The 14,802-nt window shown below is 40.0% G+C and overlaps 1 protein-coding gene across 2 annotated transcripts in view; it reads right to left on the bottom strand.

The window, feature by feature from the left end:
* MGAT4A (alpha-1,3-mannosyl-glycoprotein 4-beta-N-acetylglucosaminyltransferase A) overlaps positions 1-14,802 on the bottom strand; it is an 83,514-nt gene that overhangs the window by 44,367 nt on the left and 24,345 nt on the right. For both annotated transcript variants that reach the window (XM_040584766.1, XM_040584767.1), the window contains exons 3-5: positions 7,811-7,978; positions 5,107-5,247; positions 1,839-1,972 (exon numbers count right to left, since the gene is read on the bottom strand). In XM_040584766.1, the coding sequence (XP_040440700.1) occupies positions 1,839-1,972; positions 5,107-5,247; positions 7,811-7,978 (443 nt within the window). The remainder of the gene's footprint in view (positions 1-1,838; positions 1,973-5,106; positions 5,248-7,810; positions 7,979-14,802) is intronic.

Below are 14,802 nucleotides of genomic sequence, written 5' to 3'. Positions count from 1 at the left end.
CTTTAAATAACCAGAGAAAATGCTTTGTTTTTCATCTTGCAGAAGGAAGCTGAAATATACAGCATAACTCAGAAAAAAACATAGCATAGTTCAGGAAGAAGTATTTACCGTACTATATTAATCATTGAAAGAGTTCCCTGTAGCAAGTACAAAACAAACTATAAGATATTGAACCTAAGAAAATATAAAACATGGTCAAAGAAATAGTAAAGCTAGAAAGGAAGACATACAATTTGATGGAGTAAATGAAAAAAAAATTCAAATCTAAAGAACGGTTATAACAAGACAAGAATTTAAACTTAGGTACTTCAAATTTTCCCAGACATTCATGGCTTGCAGTGCCTACAGCAGGTATGTGAGTAAGCACATAGCGCTGCTCTCAAAGAGATAAATACAAAGGTAAGATACAGAAGGTAACAATATCCCACTCCAGAGCAAACCACACAATTCTCCTTGGGCACAGAAGCAATAGCTCCCATGTTAAAATGTTCAGATCCTTCACAGTTACTTATGTAGAATCATGCCCAAGATGAAAGATAATTTCACACCACTCAAAGGAAAAAAGTTACTTAGCTAGGGAAAACTTGGGTATAGCATATGGCAGAAACTTGTGCAGCTGGGACACTTTCTTCCTGTTCTAAGTTTTGGAGAAGACAGAGAATCCAATGACAACATAAGAGTCTTCATAGCTCAGACTTCCTTAAGCAAAACAAAACAAAACTCCATTTTTAAACCTTGAAAGAAGGTGGCAATAAAATTACTCCAACTAACACAGTGAAGAAAAACCCAGTGTTCCAGTCCTCTTGATATTCTCAACCAACAGGTGTTTTCAGAGCATTTTCTGCAGAAAAGCAGTATCTATCCAGACCGATAGCTTTTGACTGACTGTCAAAAAAACCCACAAAACAAAGCAAGCTACATTAGAAAACCATAAGAATCAGTTCTCAGGTACAGGTTAAAAGTTTCCCAACTTTTCAAGGAAAGCTTTAAAACGTGCTGATAATAGAACTAGAAGTATTAAAATGCTATCTATTTTTCCACTGATTCATCCATGAATGGACACTGGCTCACAGGATTAGAACTGTTTTCAGTTTTAAATAGAGGATTTAAATTTTCATCTGTGGGATTCGTAAAACACTGTTTCAGTAAAGCACTCTATGATTAGATGGATGAAGGTCAAATATAAATAAATTTCCCACTCTTCAATTCAGACCTTTGAGAAAAACATACAGACTAAATAAGTATATGCAATTCCCGGCAGCCAACATAATAGTTTCTCAAAGTACTCCATCATTTTCCTAAATTTGATTTCCACTAAATCAGAGCTAAACTGACCAAACAGTCCAACTGAACGCTGTTTTAATTAACCCATGAAAAAGGTCTGGACTTACAATATCCACAATGTCCAGAAATTACATCAGTAACAGTCTGTGTCTAACATCTCAAACTGCAGCACTCATTTGATGAAGCACTAAGTAGTAGCACAAAGAAAATGGAAAGAATCCTCCCTACAACATTAGTCCCTTAGCCATTATTTTGACATTGAAGGAATACAGTAATTGGCACATTTCTGTCACTATGTATAAGCATCAGAAGATTTGCAAAATAACCAGTCTACTGAATCTGTGTCCGCTATTCCCTTGATAAACAGAAAAGGCTGGGCTCTTGAGGATTGTTTCTGTCAGAAACACAAGACTGATACTGTGTCCTTTCCATGAAAGAAGACAATCACCTGTCTATACCTTGAAGAAAAAGTAGATCCTCATCAATTCCTGAAAGGAGTGGTATTTGTAAATAAAGGCAGGTTAGAAACTGTATAAAAATATTTAAGTGATTACCTCTCCTATAAAGACAACCATAACACAATCCAGTTTTTCTTCAGGAGACAGCTTATCAATAAGGGAGTGGAGAGTTTCTGTAAGGTAAGACTTGACTTTTCTTTTCACTGTAGGAATTCCCATTACAATGGAAACTGAAATCAAACAAACCAGAAATGTACTTTCAGTGATTTCATACACACGACAGAAAACAATAATCTTACCTCACAATGAAGCATTGCTTAAGAAAGGCAAAGAGTTGAATGATAGAGAAAACAGTACTTAAGAATAGTTTAAAAATATACCGCCCATCATCGGGAGCATGATCAACATGATCACCACCAACACTGAGCAAACACAGCAAAAAAAGAAACAAAAAATTAATCCTAGACCTTCCAGATTATTGCATAGGCATGGTGAGTTGACCCTGGCTGGATGCCAGGTGCCCACCAAAGCTGCTCTATCGCTCCCCTCCTCAGCTGGGCCGGGGGGAGAAAACTGAATGAAAAGCTCGTGGGTCAGGGTAAGGGCAGGGAGATCACTCACCAATTACCATCACAGGCAAAACAGACTTGACATGGGAAAAAATTAATTTACTGCCAATCAAATCAGCGTAGGATAATGAGAAATAAACCCAAACCTTAAAAGCACCTTTCCCCACCCCGCCCTTCTTCCCGGGCCCAACCTCACTCCCGGCTTCTCTCCCTCCGCCCGCGGGCCGGCGGACGGGGCTGGGGCTGGGGGGTCCCTCAGGCGGTCCCTGCCGCCCCTGCCCCTCGGGGGAGGCTCCCCACACTCTGCCCTGCTCCAGCCCGGGGTCCCTCCCACGGGAGCGGCTCCTCCGCGACCTTCCCCCGCGGGAGCCCTTCCCCCGGGCTGCAGCTCTTCACGCACCGCCCCGGCCGGGCCCCCCCGCGGTGCCGCCCTTCAGGCCCGGCCGGCTCCAGCCCGGGCCCCCCGCGGGGTCACAGGCCCCGAACCTGCCCCGGCCCGGGCTCCCCCCCGCGGGGCCACAGGCCCTGCCAGGAGCTGCTCCGGCCGGGCCGCCCGCGGGTCGCGGCCTCCCTCGGGCACCCCCTGCCCCGGCCTGGGGTCCCCCGCGGGCTGCGGGGGGGGGATCTGCTCCCCCGTTCGCCGCCATGGGCCGGGGGCACGGCCTGCCCCAGCGGGGGCTTCGCCAGGGGCTGCCGGGGCGTCTCTGCTGGGCGCCTGGAGCCCCCCCTGCCCCTCCTGCCCGGCCGGGGGGCTGCAGGGTGCTGCGCTCACACCTCCTCGCCCCTCTCTCCGGCTGGGGTCGGCTTTCCCACTTTTTAAACACGCTGTCCCAGAGGCGCTGCCACCATCACTGCTGGGCTCGGCCTTGGCCGGCGGCGGGTCCATCTCGGGGCCGGCTGGCATCGGCTCCATGGGACACGGGGGAAGCTTCTGGCAGCTTCTCACAGAGGCCACCTCTGTAGCCCCCCCCACTACCCAAACCTTGTCATGCAAACGCAATACAATGGGTAATAATCAATAACCATGGTATTAACCAGATAAGGTGCTCCCACACTTTTAAGTTAGCGATTAAACTCCCTAACTTAGTTTTATTTTCAAACTGGTATAACTATTCTTCACAGCTCAAGTATTTAACTTCTCAGAAGTCATCTTTAAAAAATTACATTGCTGAAAAACTCTAGTTCTTTCCTTGCACCCAGTTTGGGACCTTCTAGAAAAAACAAGTCCAGATCATCAGCATTGCCGACAAATTGCTCACTGAAACCTCTTACCCTCATTAAAAGCATCTCAAATACAAAGCAATCTGGCCACAGCAACAACGTTACCACCACCCTCTCCTGTTCCTTAACTTTCACATAGCCTTTGTTCTGCACCCCATCCCGTGCCCAGGGCTGGTTACCTACTAGGCACACAGCAGGCAGCATCAGGAACACAGTTAAAGGATAAAGCAGACTTCATGAAGTCAGCACCGGCGTTCTGAGCCATTTATGTGAAATAATTTACCATACCACAAATATATAAAACCAAACAACTATTAAAAAAGTTGTTTATCCTTCCTTGCAGAGCCTGCTTTGCCTAGCAACTACAAATTAACAAGCTCTGAAATTTTAAAAAGCACTCAAAAAGCACAGTGACCAGGAAAGGGGAAGAGGGGAAAATAATTTTAACTCAGAATTTCCTCTCTCTTTTTAATTAAATAAACCTAATTCCAATTTCTGTTTTGTAATTTCAAACTTCTGTCATATTCTCAGTGGGATATAATACAGGCTTCACTTAAAACAATAAGGGGATATGAGCCTTTTCCTTCCTGATTAACAACATTGAAATAAATGGTGTCTACAGTCATAAAAATAACCCTATGGCTTGAGCCCACACATTTGTCACACTGGCAAGCCTTCTGTTAAAAAGAAGGAGCAACCAAACTCACTGAAATAATGAAAAAAATACAGGCCAGGAGTAACTAATGCTTCTTTCAAAAGTAAGCAGGACAAAAGAAAAAAAAGAAAAGTCTAGTGGACAGTCACACAAGCCATTCAAGTCAGATGGCACACAGAGAAACAAGGATTCATTGGTGGGGCCTTCAAGCTTAAAGACATATACATACACACATGCTTTGAGGTGTATCAGCTTGGTTAGGCTTTACGGTATTTATTTTCTAGAGATCCAGGAGTGGGACTCCATGGAGCTATCCTATTGACCAAAGCTCAGAATTTGTGAGGATTAGGTGGGAAAAAAAAAAGGGGTGGTGGGGGGTGGTGCAGGCAGGGTGGGAGGAGAATCAACACTATCGTAGCACAACACTGATATATATTTTTTCCCCTCCAATGAATCTCCACATTTTATTGATGCAACAATACCTGGTAATCCTAGTTCTTCCAAATCTAAGATAGAAATTGAAATATATTGTTCAAAAAACCAGAAACATCAACTCTAAAATAATTATATCCATGCATGGTTGCCTCACAGATCTGAAAAGCCAAAGGGACATATGTCCATTAGCAGTTCAGAATCTGTAAAGCTTGAGCTTTGTTCCCTTCTACTTAATTACAAAAAAATTAATCTGAACTAAGTGCTTCTTAGTATGTACCTTAATATGGCATGGAGTGTGATTGAGATTATACAGAAAAGAGCAAAGCTGAAGCCAAACTCCTTTATATTTGATTTAGTGCTAATTCTAAGAGATACCAATACCACACAAGTTAAATGAGGTGTCCTTGACCTGCCAAGTAATACAGTAAATTACGTTACTACAACTAGGAAGTCCTCCAGAGAGAAAACAAGAGTATCAGCATACCTCCTGTCCTTCCAAGGCCAATCTGCACAGAAGGTTGAAGGCTTCCTTCATTTTTCAACAAATGAGGCAAATGGTAATAGATATTTGGCACTTGAAGAGATTTTCTACTTGTTAGCTCTTTTAACAATTTCAGCGTCTCATCTGCAAAGATACATGAAATCAGTAATGCAGAAAACAAAAAATATTAAGTTTTATGCAGTGGTAAATAGTACAAAATTCCAAGCATGGTCCCAACTGAAAAACAGAAGAAATGATGCATTTTACTGAGGCATTATATCTTATGTACAAAGGAAGTCTTTCCTTATTTTAATTTTTTAAATAAATGGTGGCCATGATTATCTTGCACTGACTAACCTTGCTACAGATACAGTTAATAATTACCTGATCACACAGACTTAGTGTGTAAACACAGAAGTACAGAATGCCTCATTTATTTAGGGGTTTGGGGTTTTGTTTTAGTTTTTTTCCAATGAATCAAAACGGGAGGCTTATTTACCTAGATTATTTTTTACTTACGTTTACCATTACCATGTAGTGACGCTACTGCAAATAACTTTTCAAAGCTACAAATACATATTGGAATACACTGAACATACAGATACAAAACAAAAATACCACTAAATATACAATTGAGATTTTGAGTATTTCTGCAATAAAATAAATGCTAACATGAATTTAATTTAGTACATTAAAGTACTTAAAATAATTCTTGCACTTTCCAAAGTAACTGCCTCTCAGGATGTCCAGGTGGTTCTCAAAGCTGCAAATAACAGTTTTAAAATTCCCCTACTGTGCGTGTTAATTTTCTTACATCAAGTGTGAAAACAACTCTTATTTCAAGTGACAGATATGACAGCATATGGATCTTTGATAACTTATGGGGTTTATATCAAGTTAAGTAAAAAACTGTACTTAAAGTTTCTGAGAAAACTGAATTGTTAAGAAGTGAGAAAAGAAATGCCATAAACGTCGTTCCTTTCAGATTCTGAGTATAGCTTCTACAAAGATAGAAGGGTTTTGTTGTAGGTTTTGGTTAGGTTTGTTTGGGCTTTTTTAATACTTATTTTTGGGTGAAACTGAATTCCTAACCACTTAGAATTTTGAAAAAGCTTTGTAAATTGATGCTGTAAGTAGAGATGCTTATCTTGATAAGATTCGAATATAGGTATATTTTACTTTCCCTGCTAATATTTCCTTTAGCTTCACCTGCAAAAGCTGGACTAAAAATTCTGTTGAAGTATGACAGCTCTTTGTATAAATGAATAATGATCTACATAAAACAATTTGGAACTCTCTCAGTTTCAAAGATAGCAAATACTATACAGTATTCTGTATAATTAAGTATATTAAACTTAATAAAAACCTGTCTAATACTAAGTTCTGAGCACAAAAGCTCAGAAATTCAGACTTCAGCTGATTTCCCATCATGGCTCCACATAGAAAAAAAGAGGATGCCCTAGGTGGGATCCAGACATGACAGTATGTTAAAATAGTGAATCAGTAATTTTAGATGCTTCAGAAGAGAATAACTCCCTGTAACTATATTGCCTACAAACTCACTCACTCATTTTTGGAAAAAAATATGGTAATAACTTCATCATAAATCCAGTATCAAAATTACTTGACTTCCTCTATGCTTGTTTGCTTTAACAAAACATACACATAGAATATGAAGACAAAAGTCACAGACTATGTTAATCCATATGATTCCTGGAGATCCAGGGAACTATGGAGCTCAGGCTGGATAACCCATTCATGTCAGACACAGCAATTCATCGTTAATATCAGCACCGAGGGCTTATAACTGTAACAACCACCACTACTACCACTCCACCCCACCCTGAAAAATTTTATAGAAAATAGTAATGCATATCACAAATGCAAGTAGACGACAGATTCAAAAAGCCTGATCAAGTTTTTTGATTTGCAAAGTTATTTGGATTTATATTCCTCAATAGGCCAATACAGTGAAATTTCTGCAACCTATCAAATCAGACCTCTTGCCAGAAAGTTTATATTTATTTGCTATTCATTTTCCATCTAGAAAAATCAGAGTGACTAAAGCAGTAATAGTGTGATTTTAAAAGTTAACTTCAATAATTTGGTGAGTAGTGCAAAGGCAATCTCTAATATTACCAAACACAGCTCTTCGTGAACTTGAGCATCAGCCTCCAAAATGCATAAAAACTTGTAAGGAAGATTTCAGTAGTTTTCAATAGCTGGTGATTAACTGGTAAAGGGCACTACTTGTACATTTTACAAATCATAATTAACACCTTAGTCTGTATGGTTTTACACCTTCCAGCAGACTTTTAAACATACTTTAACTGCTTCGAGTTCATCCATTTCTTCTCCTTACTCAACCTTCCACTCAAGCCCTATTTAAAAAGTGACGTAAATTATTGCCAAAATATATTAAATATGTTAAATAAGTAGCTAGAGGTTCCAAACTTTGGAAGCTAGGTGTGGAATAAGTATTCAGTCCCTAAAGCCATAAGAATGAAGAGTGGGTGCATGACTAAGAATAGAAATTGGAAAAAGCAAAAGCCAAAAAATTCCCCACTAGATACAACATATTACACATTCTTTATTTGCACTGCTGAACAGTTTCATTTGCCTTTCTTCATATTAATTTCTTATCCTATAGTAATAAAAGAGATATTGGTATTGCAGTTACAAAAAATATCTCAATCACAGTATGTACCTGAAAAATTATTCATTGCATTCTTACTCCCATTTGTTTCTGCTACTGCACGCCTGAACTGCTCCAAGATAGCATTCAGCTCAGAAGAGCGTTGCAGAGTGCGATGCTCAGCTATACGAAGACGTTCCTTCAAAGCATGAAATTCCCGTTGATATGCAATCAACTTTTCTAGAGAAAAAAAAGATGATTCTGGTTATTTTTGGAAACAAACACAGACAGAGCCAATGAGGGTCAGGGACTGCTCAGCTAAGCAGGATCTGAAATCCAACCAAAAAGGGCACAGTCCAGTGCAATCCCACCTGAGTTAGGTACCTTAGCATTTGCACAGCATACAGAGAAAAGTGAGCTGCACCAGACAGGGATGCAAAGCGGGCATTGAGGGGGGTACGCCCTTCACTGCAGCCACAGACAGGGGCAACCTACGAGTCCCCATTACTCAGCACCACAAGGCCATTCTGAATCCTTTCTTGGAACAGATGCCCACAAACGTTTTCCTTTAAGAAGCAGGATTCGTGCCTTACAAAAGTACAGGTTATGGCTTTGGAAAGCCCCCTCTGAAGACTTTGCAAGAATGAGCGGAATCTGACAATATTTTAGACATACCAAGTTCAAACCCAAGTTTTGACTTCACGATACTGTCAGTGCCTGCAAGAACAAAATTTTGATCAAAATCCTGCTGAGGTAGATACATACATGTATTCTCTGAAAAGAGACCAAAACGGAGAGGGAAACTCCAAAACTCCTTTGCTGATATGTTGCCTATGCCCTTTCCACCCAGAAAAGTACGTATCTGTGGTTTCAGCATCTTCTTCCTGTTGGTCATTTCCTCAGATCTCCTGCTCACCATCATCACTCTCCTTCAGCCAAACTACAGGTACAGACTGGAGTGTCTCAAGTGATTTTATACCTTGTAATCAATATTCCAACAACACAGCTGTTATCCACAGACACATCCTTTTTGTTATTTACCTATCCCTTCACAGCCTCTTGGTATTGCAATGGTAGGGAAGCAGTTTTGCAAGCAATTTGAATCTCTTCCTGTTGCTACATTACAGTAACACATGGAGTAAAGAAAGTATTACAGCCAATTTTCCGTTGTTAATAATGTTACATTTCTTCCAACTTCTTTCGATTTACATTTATTTTCTTTTTTGTAATTGGGATGTACTGCTCTGATTAGGTTTAGAAAACATAATTAGCTAAAATGCCCCCTGCTCTGAAGACAGAAAAATAAAAACACAGTTCACTACCTCTTAAAAACATTTCCCTTGCCAGCCTTATTTTCCTTTTTTCATTAAAACCAAATGGTTATTGCTTTTGTGCCAACAAACCCAGAACACTGCTGCTGGCCAACAATTCAGTGCTAGGCACACTACACACCGACAAGTGAATCCACACTGCTATTTGAAACAGGATTTGGTGCTTTAGTCAGCAGTATTGAGAAGGCCAGGAAAATTTTTTGGACTTTCTGGCATGAAGGACATTCTTACTTGCCAATGATAACCCAAAGAAATCAGAGATTGCCTAGAACCATGTCTACTAATTACAGTAAGGTTACGAACCATTTTAACAGCTAAATGAGTATAGGATTGTATTAGTGTAGATGTCACACTCAAGCATGTGAATGATATTCCCTCCCCCAAATGAATGGGTGATGGCAGGTTACAGAGATCTCTGTTCATTTCTGTATAAACAGGGAGGAACTGGTGTGCCACCAAAAGGCATGCAAGGTTTTATTGGGGGCTTTTTTAGCAATGGATAGCCTCAGAAGCAGCCTGTAGCACTATGTCACCTTTCTTCACAGTACGAGACAGCAGACAACTTCAGCACTTCTGTTCTTCCTACTTCAAAAAGGCTAAACTCGTCTGTGGCACAGTCTGCGTTTCTCCTGGGAAAATGGTGATAATTCTATGGAATCTGTGGTTGAGACTCCAGCACCTCAAGTAGGATGAATTTAGGACTTCCTCTCTTGATTTAGACAAATTCTTGGCAGACATCATTTCTCCTTCTACACTTACTACAAGACAGCAGCCCATCACACACACTACTCTGATGATTCTGGTGCTCTAAGGAATAGCAGAAGCCTAGAGCGAATAATTTACTTAGGAATACGTTGAAGAGTAGAGAATCATGGTAGCTCTGTGCCACCTCCACCTAGTAAACTCCACAATGCAAAATCAGAAATACTTTATTGCTAAACTCAGTTTTTAAGCAGAGATGAAGATTTTTCTACCTCCCTAATTCAGATAGGTAACACAAAAATGGGAATTACAGGACCCTTGTAATTCCACAGTAAATTAATACTCTGTCATAAAACCACAAGAAACTTAGAGCCCAACTGAAAAGGCAGTTTTGTCATATGAAGAAATAAAAACTGTAGTTTCTTATTAAGAACTACCAGTAAAAATCCCTTACTGAGAAGATGACATTTCAGAGAAGGTTGCTGTTATAACACCTTTAATTTACAATTATTATAAAATGTCAAAAATAAAAAAGTAGTTAATTACTTTTAAAAGAAATTTAAATTGCATATGTAGAAGTAAACTTTTATTTTCATAACTTACCATAGCAGGTTTTTGAGTAAATAACATAGGTTCCCAACTGCAGCACTGTAAAATTTTTCCTAGCAGAAGTATTACAAAGTATTTCAGTCTTGAGGCTCCCAGTGCACAGTATTGGTACTGCATTTATGGTACTTGAGACCTCAAAAGCATGAATTCCTTTAAGAAATACTAGTTGATTGGTTCAAAGTAGTCAACTTCTCAAAGGTGCTTCAACCACATATATCTGGGTCAAGGAGGCTGATGTAAAAGATACATAAACTCCTGACATCCATCCTTCAGAAATGTACAGCTGCTTTTTTTTGTTAGGTCACAATATTATTCAGTCAAGTAAAACTAGAAAACGTTAACATTACAAATATAACCTTATTTTAAGTCCACTACCCTATGAGTATTTTTCTAGTTATTTATGCAAAACAAAGTAAAAATCACTTTGCAGGAACTTAAGCCATTTAAAACAGTTAACATATCTAGCACTACCAGAGCTAGCACTTTTCATGTATTTGGAGATTAATGTGTAATTTGGCCTTTTGGCACTTTGTTTTATAATATGACTTCCTGTACTTTGAAACAAAACAAATTAAATTTAAATTTCTAACAGTTTTATCTTTGGTATATTTTCAGTACTGCAAAGCATTGATCAACTACTCACATACTACTTACAAGCAAAGAGAAAACCACAACAGCAGCAGTATCAAATTTCATTTCATACTGAAAGGCACTTGTAAAGGAGAAAATACTTCTTAGCTCTTACAGTACCACCAATAGAGGTCATCACCTGTCCCAGACTTTAGAAAAATAAGTGTCCCTTAAGGCATCAGGAGTTTATAAATACTGTGATTTTTCAGGGTTCTTGACTCTTAAGCACTTGGGAATGAGCCGACAAGATTAAATTTAAGGATCTATTTTTATTTAAACTTTGACTTATCTGACTTACCTCAAGTTTGGTATTTGATTCCCCCCCAAAAATACGAAATAATTTGAAAGCTAAATCTTTTCATCAAAAAATTAGGACTTTTTGAGGAAAACATGTTACTATATTACACAGAAGTCCCATCTACATTTTAAATTTCACGACTTTCCTCATAAGGAAGAGGAAATCAAAATCTGCAAGTGACTGTAGAAGCTTCTCCAGCAATTCATGGCAGTCTTTCTGAAATGTGTATGCATTATGAAAGGCCAAAGCTCAATTACAGTTGAAATTGGCCAGTGCTTTATCTGACAGCAAGGACGGCTTTGTTAAGTATATTAATAGCAAAAGGAGGTCTAAAGAAAACTTTGGACCAATATTTTTTGATAACGATCACATAACTAACAGGGACAAAGACAAAGCAGATACATTCAATGCTTTTTTTGCCTCAGTCTTTAATAACACTGATAGACCTTGGGCTGCCCAGTCCTCTGAGTCAGAGGACCACGACTGCAGGAACAGTAACTTTCCATTTGTGGATACTGAAGTTGTAAGGGACCAGCTCTATCAGCTGAATGTTCACAAGTCCACGAAGCCTGATGGGATTCATCTCAGAGTACTGAAGGAGCCAGTGAATGTTATGGCAGGACCTGCCTCGATCATCTGCCAAAGGTTGTGAGAGTCTGGGGAGGTGCCCTCTGACAGGAAGCTAGCCAACGTTATTCCAATTTCCAAAAAGGGCATGAGGGAAGACCCAAGAAACTACAGACGTGTTAGTGTAACCTCATTTCCTGGAAAAATGATGAGAAGATTAAACTGAGTACTACTGAAAGGCATTTAAAGAACAATGCAATCATCAAGCAGTCAACATGGGGTGACAAAAGGAAAGTCCTCTTCAACTAATTTGACATCCTTCTACGATAAGGTCACCTGCCTTGCAGATGAAGGCAAGACAGTGGATGCTTTTTTTTTTTTTTAGTAAAACTGATACTGTCTCTCACAGCCTCCTTCTGCACAAGTTATCCAACTGTGACATGAGCAGGTGCACAGTGTGCTGGATGAAGAACTGGCTGAAGGGCAGAGTGCAAAGGGTTGTGGTGAACGGGGCTGTATCTGGCTGGCAACTGGTCACCAGCGGTATTCCTTGGGGCTCAAATCTAGGGCCATTTCTGTTCAATGTGAATATCTGGATGCAGGACCTGAATGCACTATTAGCCAGTTTGGTGATGATCCTAAGCTGGGAGGTGCTGTAGACTGTCTCATGGTACAGAATGCCTGGCAGAGGGACCTAGATAGACTGGAGCACTGAGCTACGATTAATGGAATTAAATTTAACAAGCCCAAAAGCCAGATTCTAGGAGCGAGTAACACCAGGCACAAGCATAAACTGGGAGAGGGGTGGCTGGAGAGCAGCCCTGCCGAAAGGGATCTGTGGGTGCTGGTCGGCAGCAGGCTCAATGCAGGTCAGCAGTGGCCCTGGCAGCCACCAGGGCAACCCGCACCCTGGGGTGCCCCGAACACGGCACAACCAGCCGGCCAGGAGAGGTGATGGTACCGCTGTGTTCAGCCTTGGTGCGGCCTCACCTGGAGCGCTGTGGGCGGTTCTGGGCCCCACGAGTTAAGGATGTGAAGGTCCTTGAATGTGTCCAGAGGAGGGAAAGAAAGCTGGTGAAAGGGCTGGAAGGCATGTCCTGTGAGGAGTGGCTAGGGACTCTGGGCTGGTCTAGTCTGGAGAGAAGGCGGCTGAGGGGCGACCTCATCGCTCTCTACAGCTTCCTGAGGAGGGGACGTGGAGAGGGAGGTGCTGAGCTCTTCTCCCTGGGATCCAGTGATAGAATGTGCAGGAAGGGTTCAAAGCCACAGCAATGAGGTTTAGACTGGACATGAGGAAGCATTTCTTTACTGAGAGGGTGGTCAAACACTGGAACAGGCTTCCTGGAGAGGTGGTCGATGCCCCAAGCCTGTCAGTGTTTAAGAGGCATTTGGACAATACACTTAACGATGTGCTTTAACTTTTGGTCAGTCCCATATTGGTCAGATAGTTGGACAGGATGATTGTTTTAAGTCCCTTTCAACTGAGATATTCTATTCTATGACAAGCTTACTCGTAAGCATCATATATACAAAAAGTCAATAATGTAACCAATATTATCAAAACACATTGGACCATTTTGTGTTTTATTGTTCAAAGGTTTCTCTAAAACTTAAAGAAATTGAATGGATTTCTTATGAAAAAGTATCAAACCACTTTTTTCATTGCTGTAACAATTGAAAGAAAAATACTGAGCCTAAAACCATAAAGGAAACAGTCACAGAGATCAGTGGTCAGCATCATGAAAAAAGCTTCTGTTGCTACAATATTATAAATTACTTTCTTCTTCTTATGCTGAAACTTAGAGCTGTTTCAGAAAACAGGAAGGAATTCAGACAGTAAGTTATTGGCCTTATACAGCTGATGGAAGAACCCCAAACATATGTTCTCTGACAAACAAAACATCCTTCTAACAGCAGCTGTAGCCAATATCAAACACATTTGGGTCTCCAGTAGTTTCAGCACACAGTCATATTTTTATTTAAGAATAAAACAGTATTTTATGTTGAAATGAGGTGATCTTTTCCATACTTTGCTCTGGAAGCCAAAAAGATCAAATAAAAATAACTAGCTTTCATACTTCAAATGAAAGTATCTTGTTAAGAAATAACTTGAGAACTGGAGGCATTAATTCTTCATCATTTTCTCTTAAAATCTAGTAGTTTCAGCAAAACTCCAGAAGCTGAAACCCAAATATTTTAGCTGGCTTGATGCTGCACGCTTCTTGGAAAGTTAACACTACATTAACTCACTCAGTTTGTTTTATCAACTTTTTTTCCCCTTGTTGCAAGATGTTCTCCTAAATACGCAGAACCTAGAATTTAGACAAGTGCACTTCAAAGTTCATGCAGTATTTTGAAAATTAAAACTTAAATCAAACTGTGAAGGTTTGCAAGTTTTTCACCAGAGATGAAATCTCAGCACTCGGCCTACTCTTCCTTATCTGGGTTATTTATGGTTCTCCTACTAAACAACTGTTAAAAAAAATAAAGTAATTCCAAAAAAGTCACCATTAGCCTAAGTTACAAACTCAATCCATTCTCCTCTTAGACACAGTCTTGATTACATAATTTGATTCTTGCTCCAAATTGAGACAGCTCATAAGTGAAGTTTTAAACCAGATGCCAATTTCCTAAGCTCAACATGAAGCTTCTGAACATCATGGCATTCATCTAGTTTCTTAGTTCTGGGTTTTGTACTACTAGTCTACTCTGTGTACCTCGACCGATGACTTCTAAAGACAAAGAGCTCTCCCTTCAGATAAAAAAGGACAAATGAAAGGAACAAGAAAATACACTGTACTTTGAACTTACAAAAGCATTTTGCAGATTCTCTCAGATCAACTAGAACATCAAAAGAAGTCTGAATTGTAGGTAAATTACCTGCACTAGCAGAACACTCACTGTATCAGAATTCCAAATGAAATACA

This window comes from Falco naumanni, chromosome 2 (genome assembly GCF_017639655.2).
Source record: "Falco naumanni isolate bFalNau1 chromosome 2, bFalNau1.pat, whole genome shotgun sequence".
NCBI lineage: Eukaryota > Metazoa > Chordata > Aves > Falconiformes > Falconidae > Falco > Falco naumanni.
The sequence above is the reverse complement of the archived record's forward strand: the minus strand, read 5'-3'. Positions and strand labels throughout refer to the sequence as shown.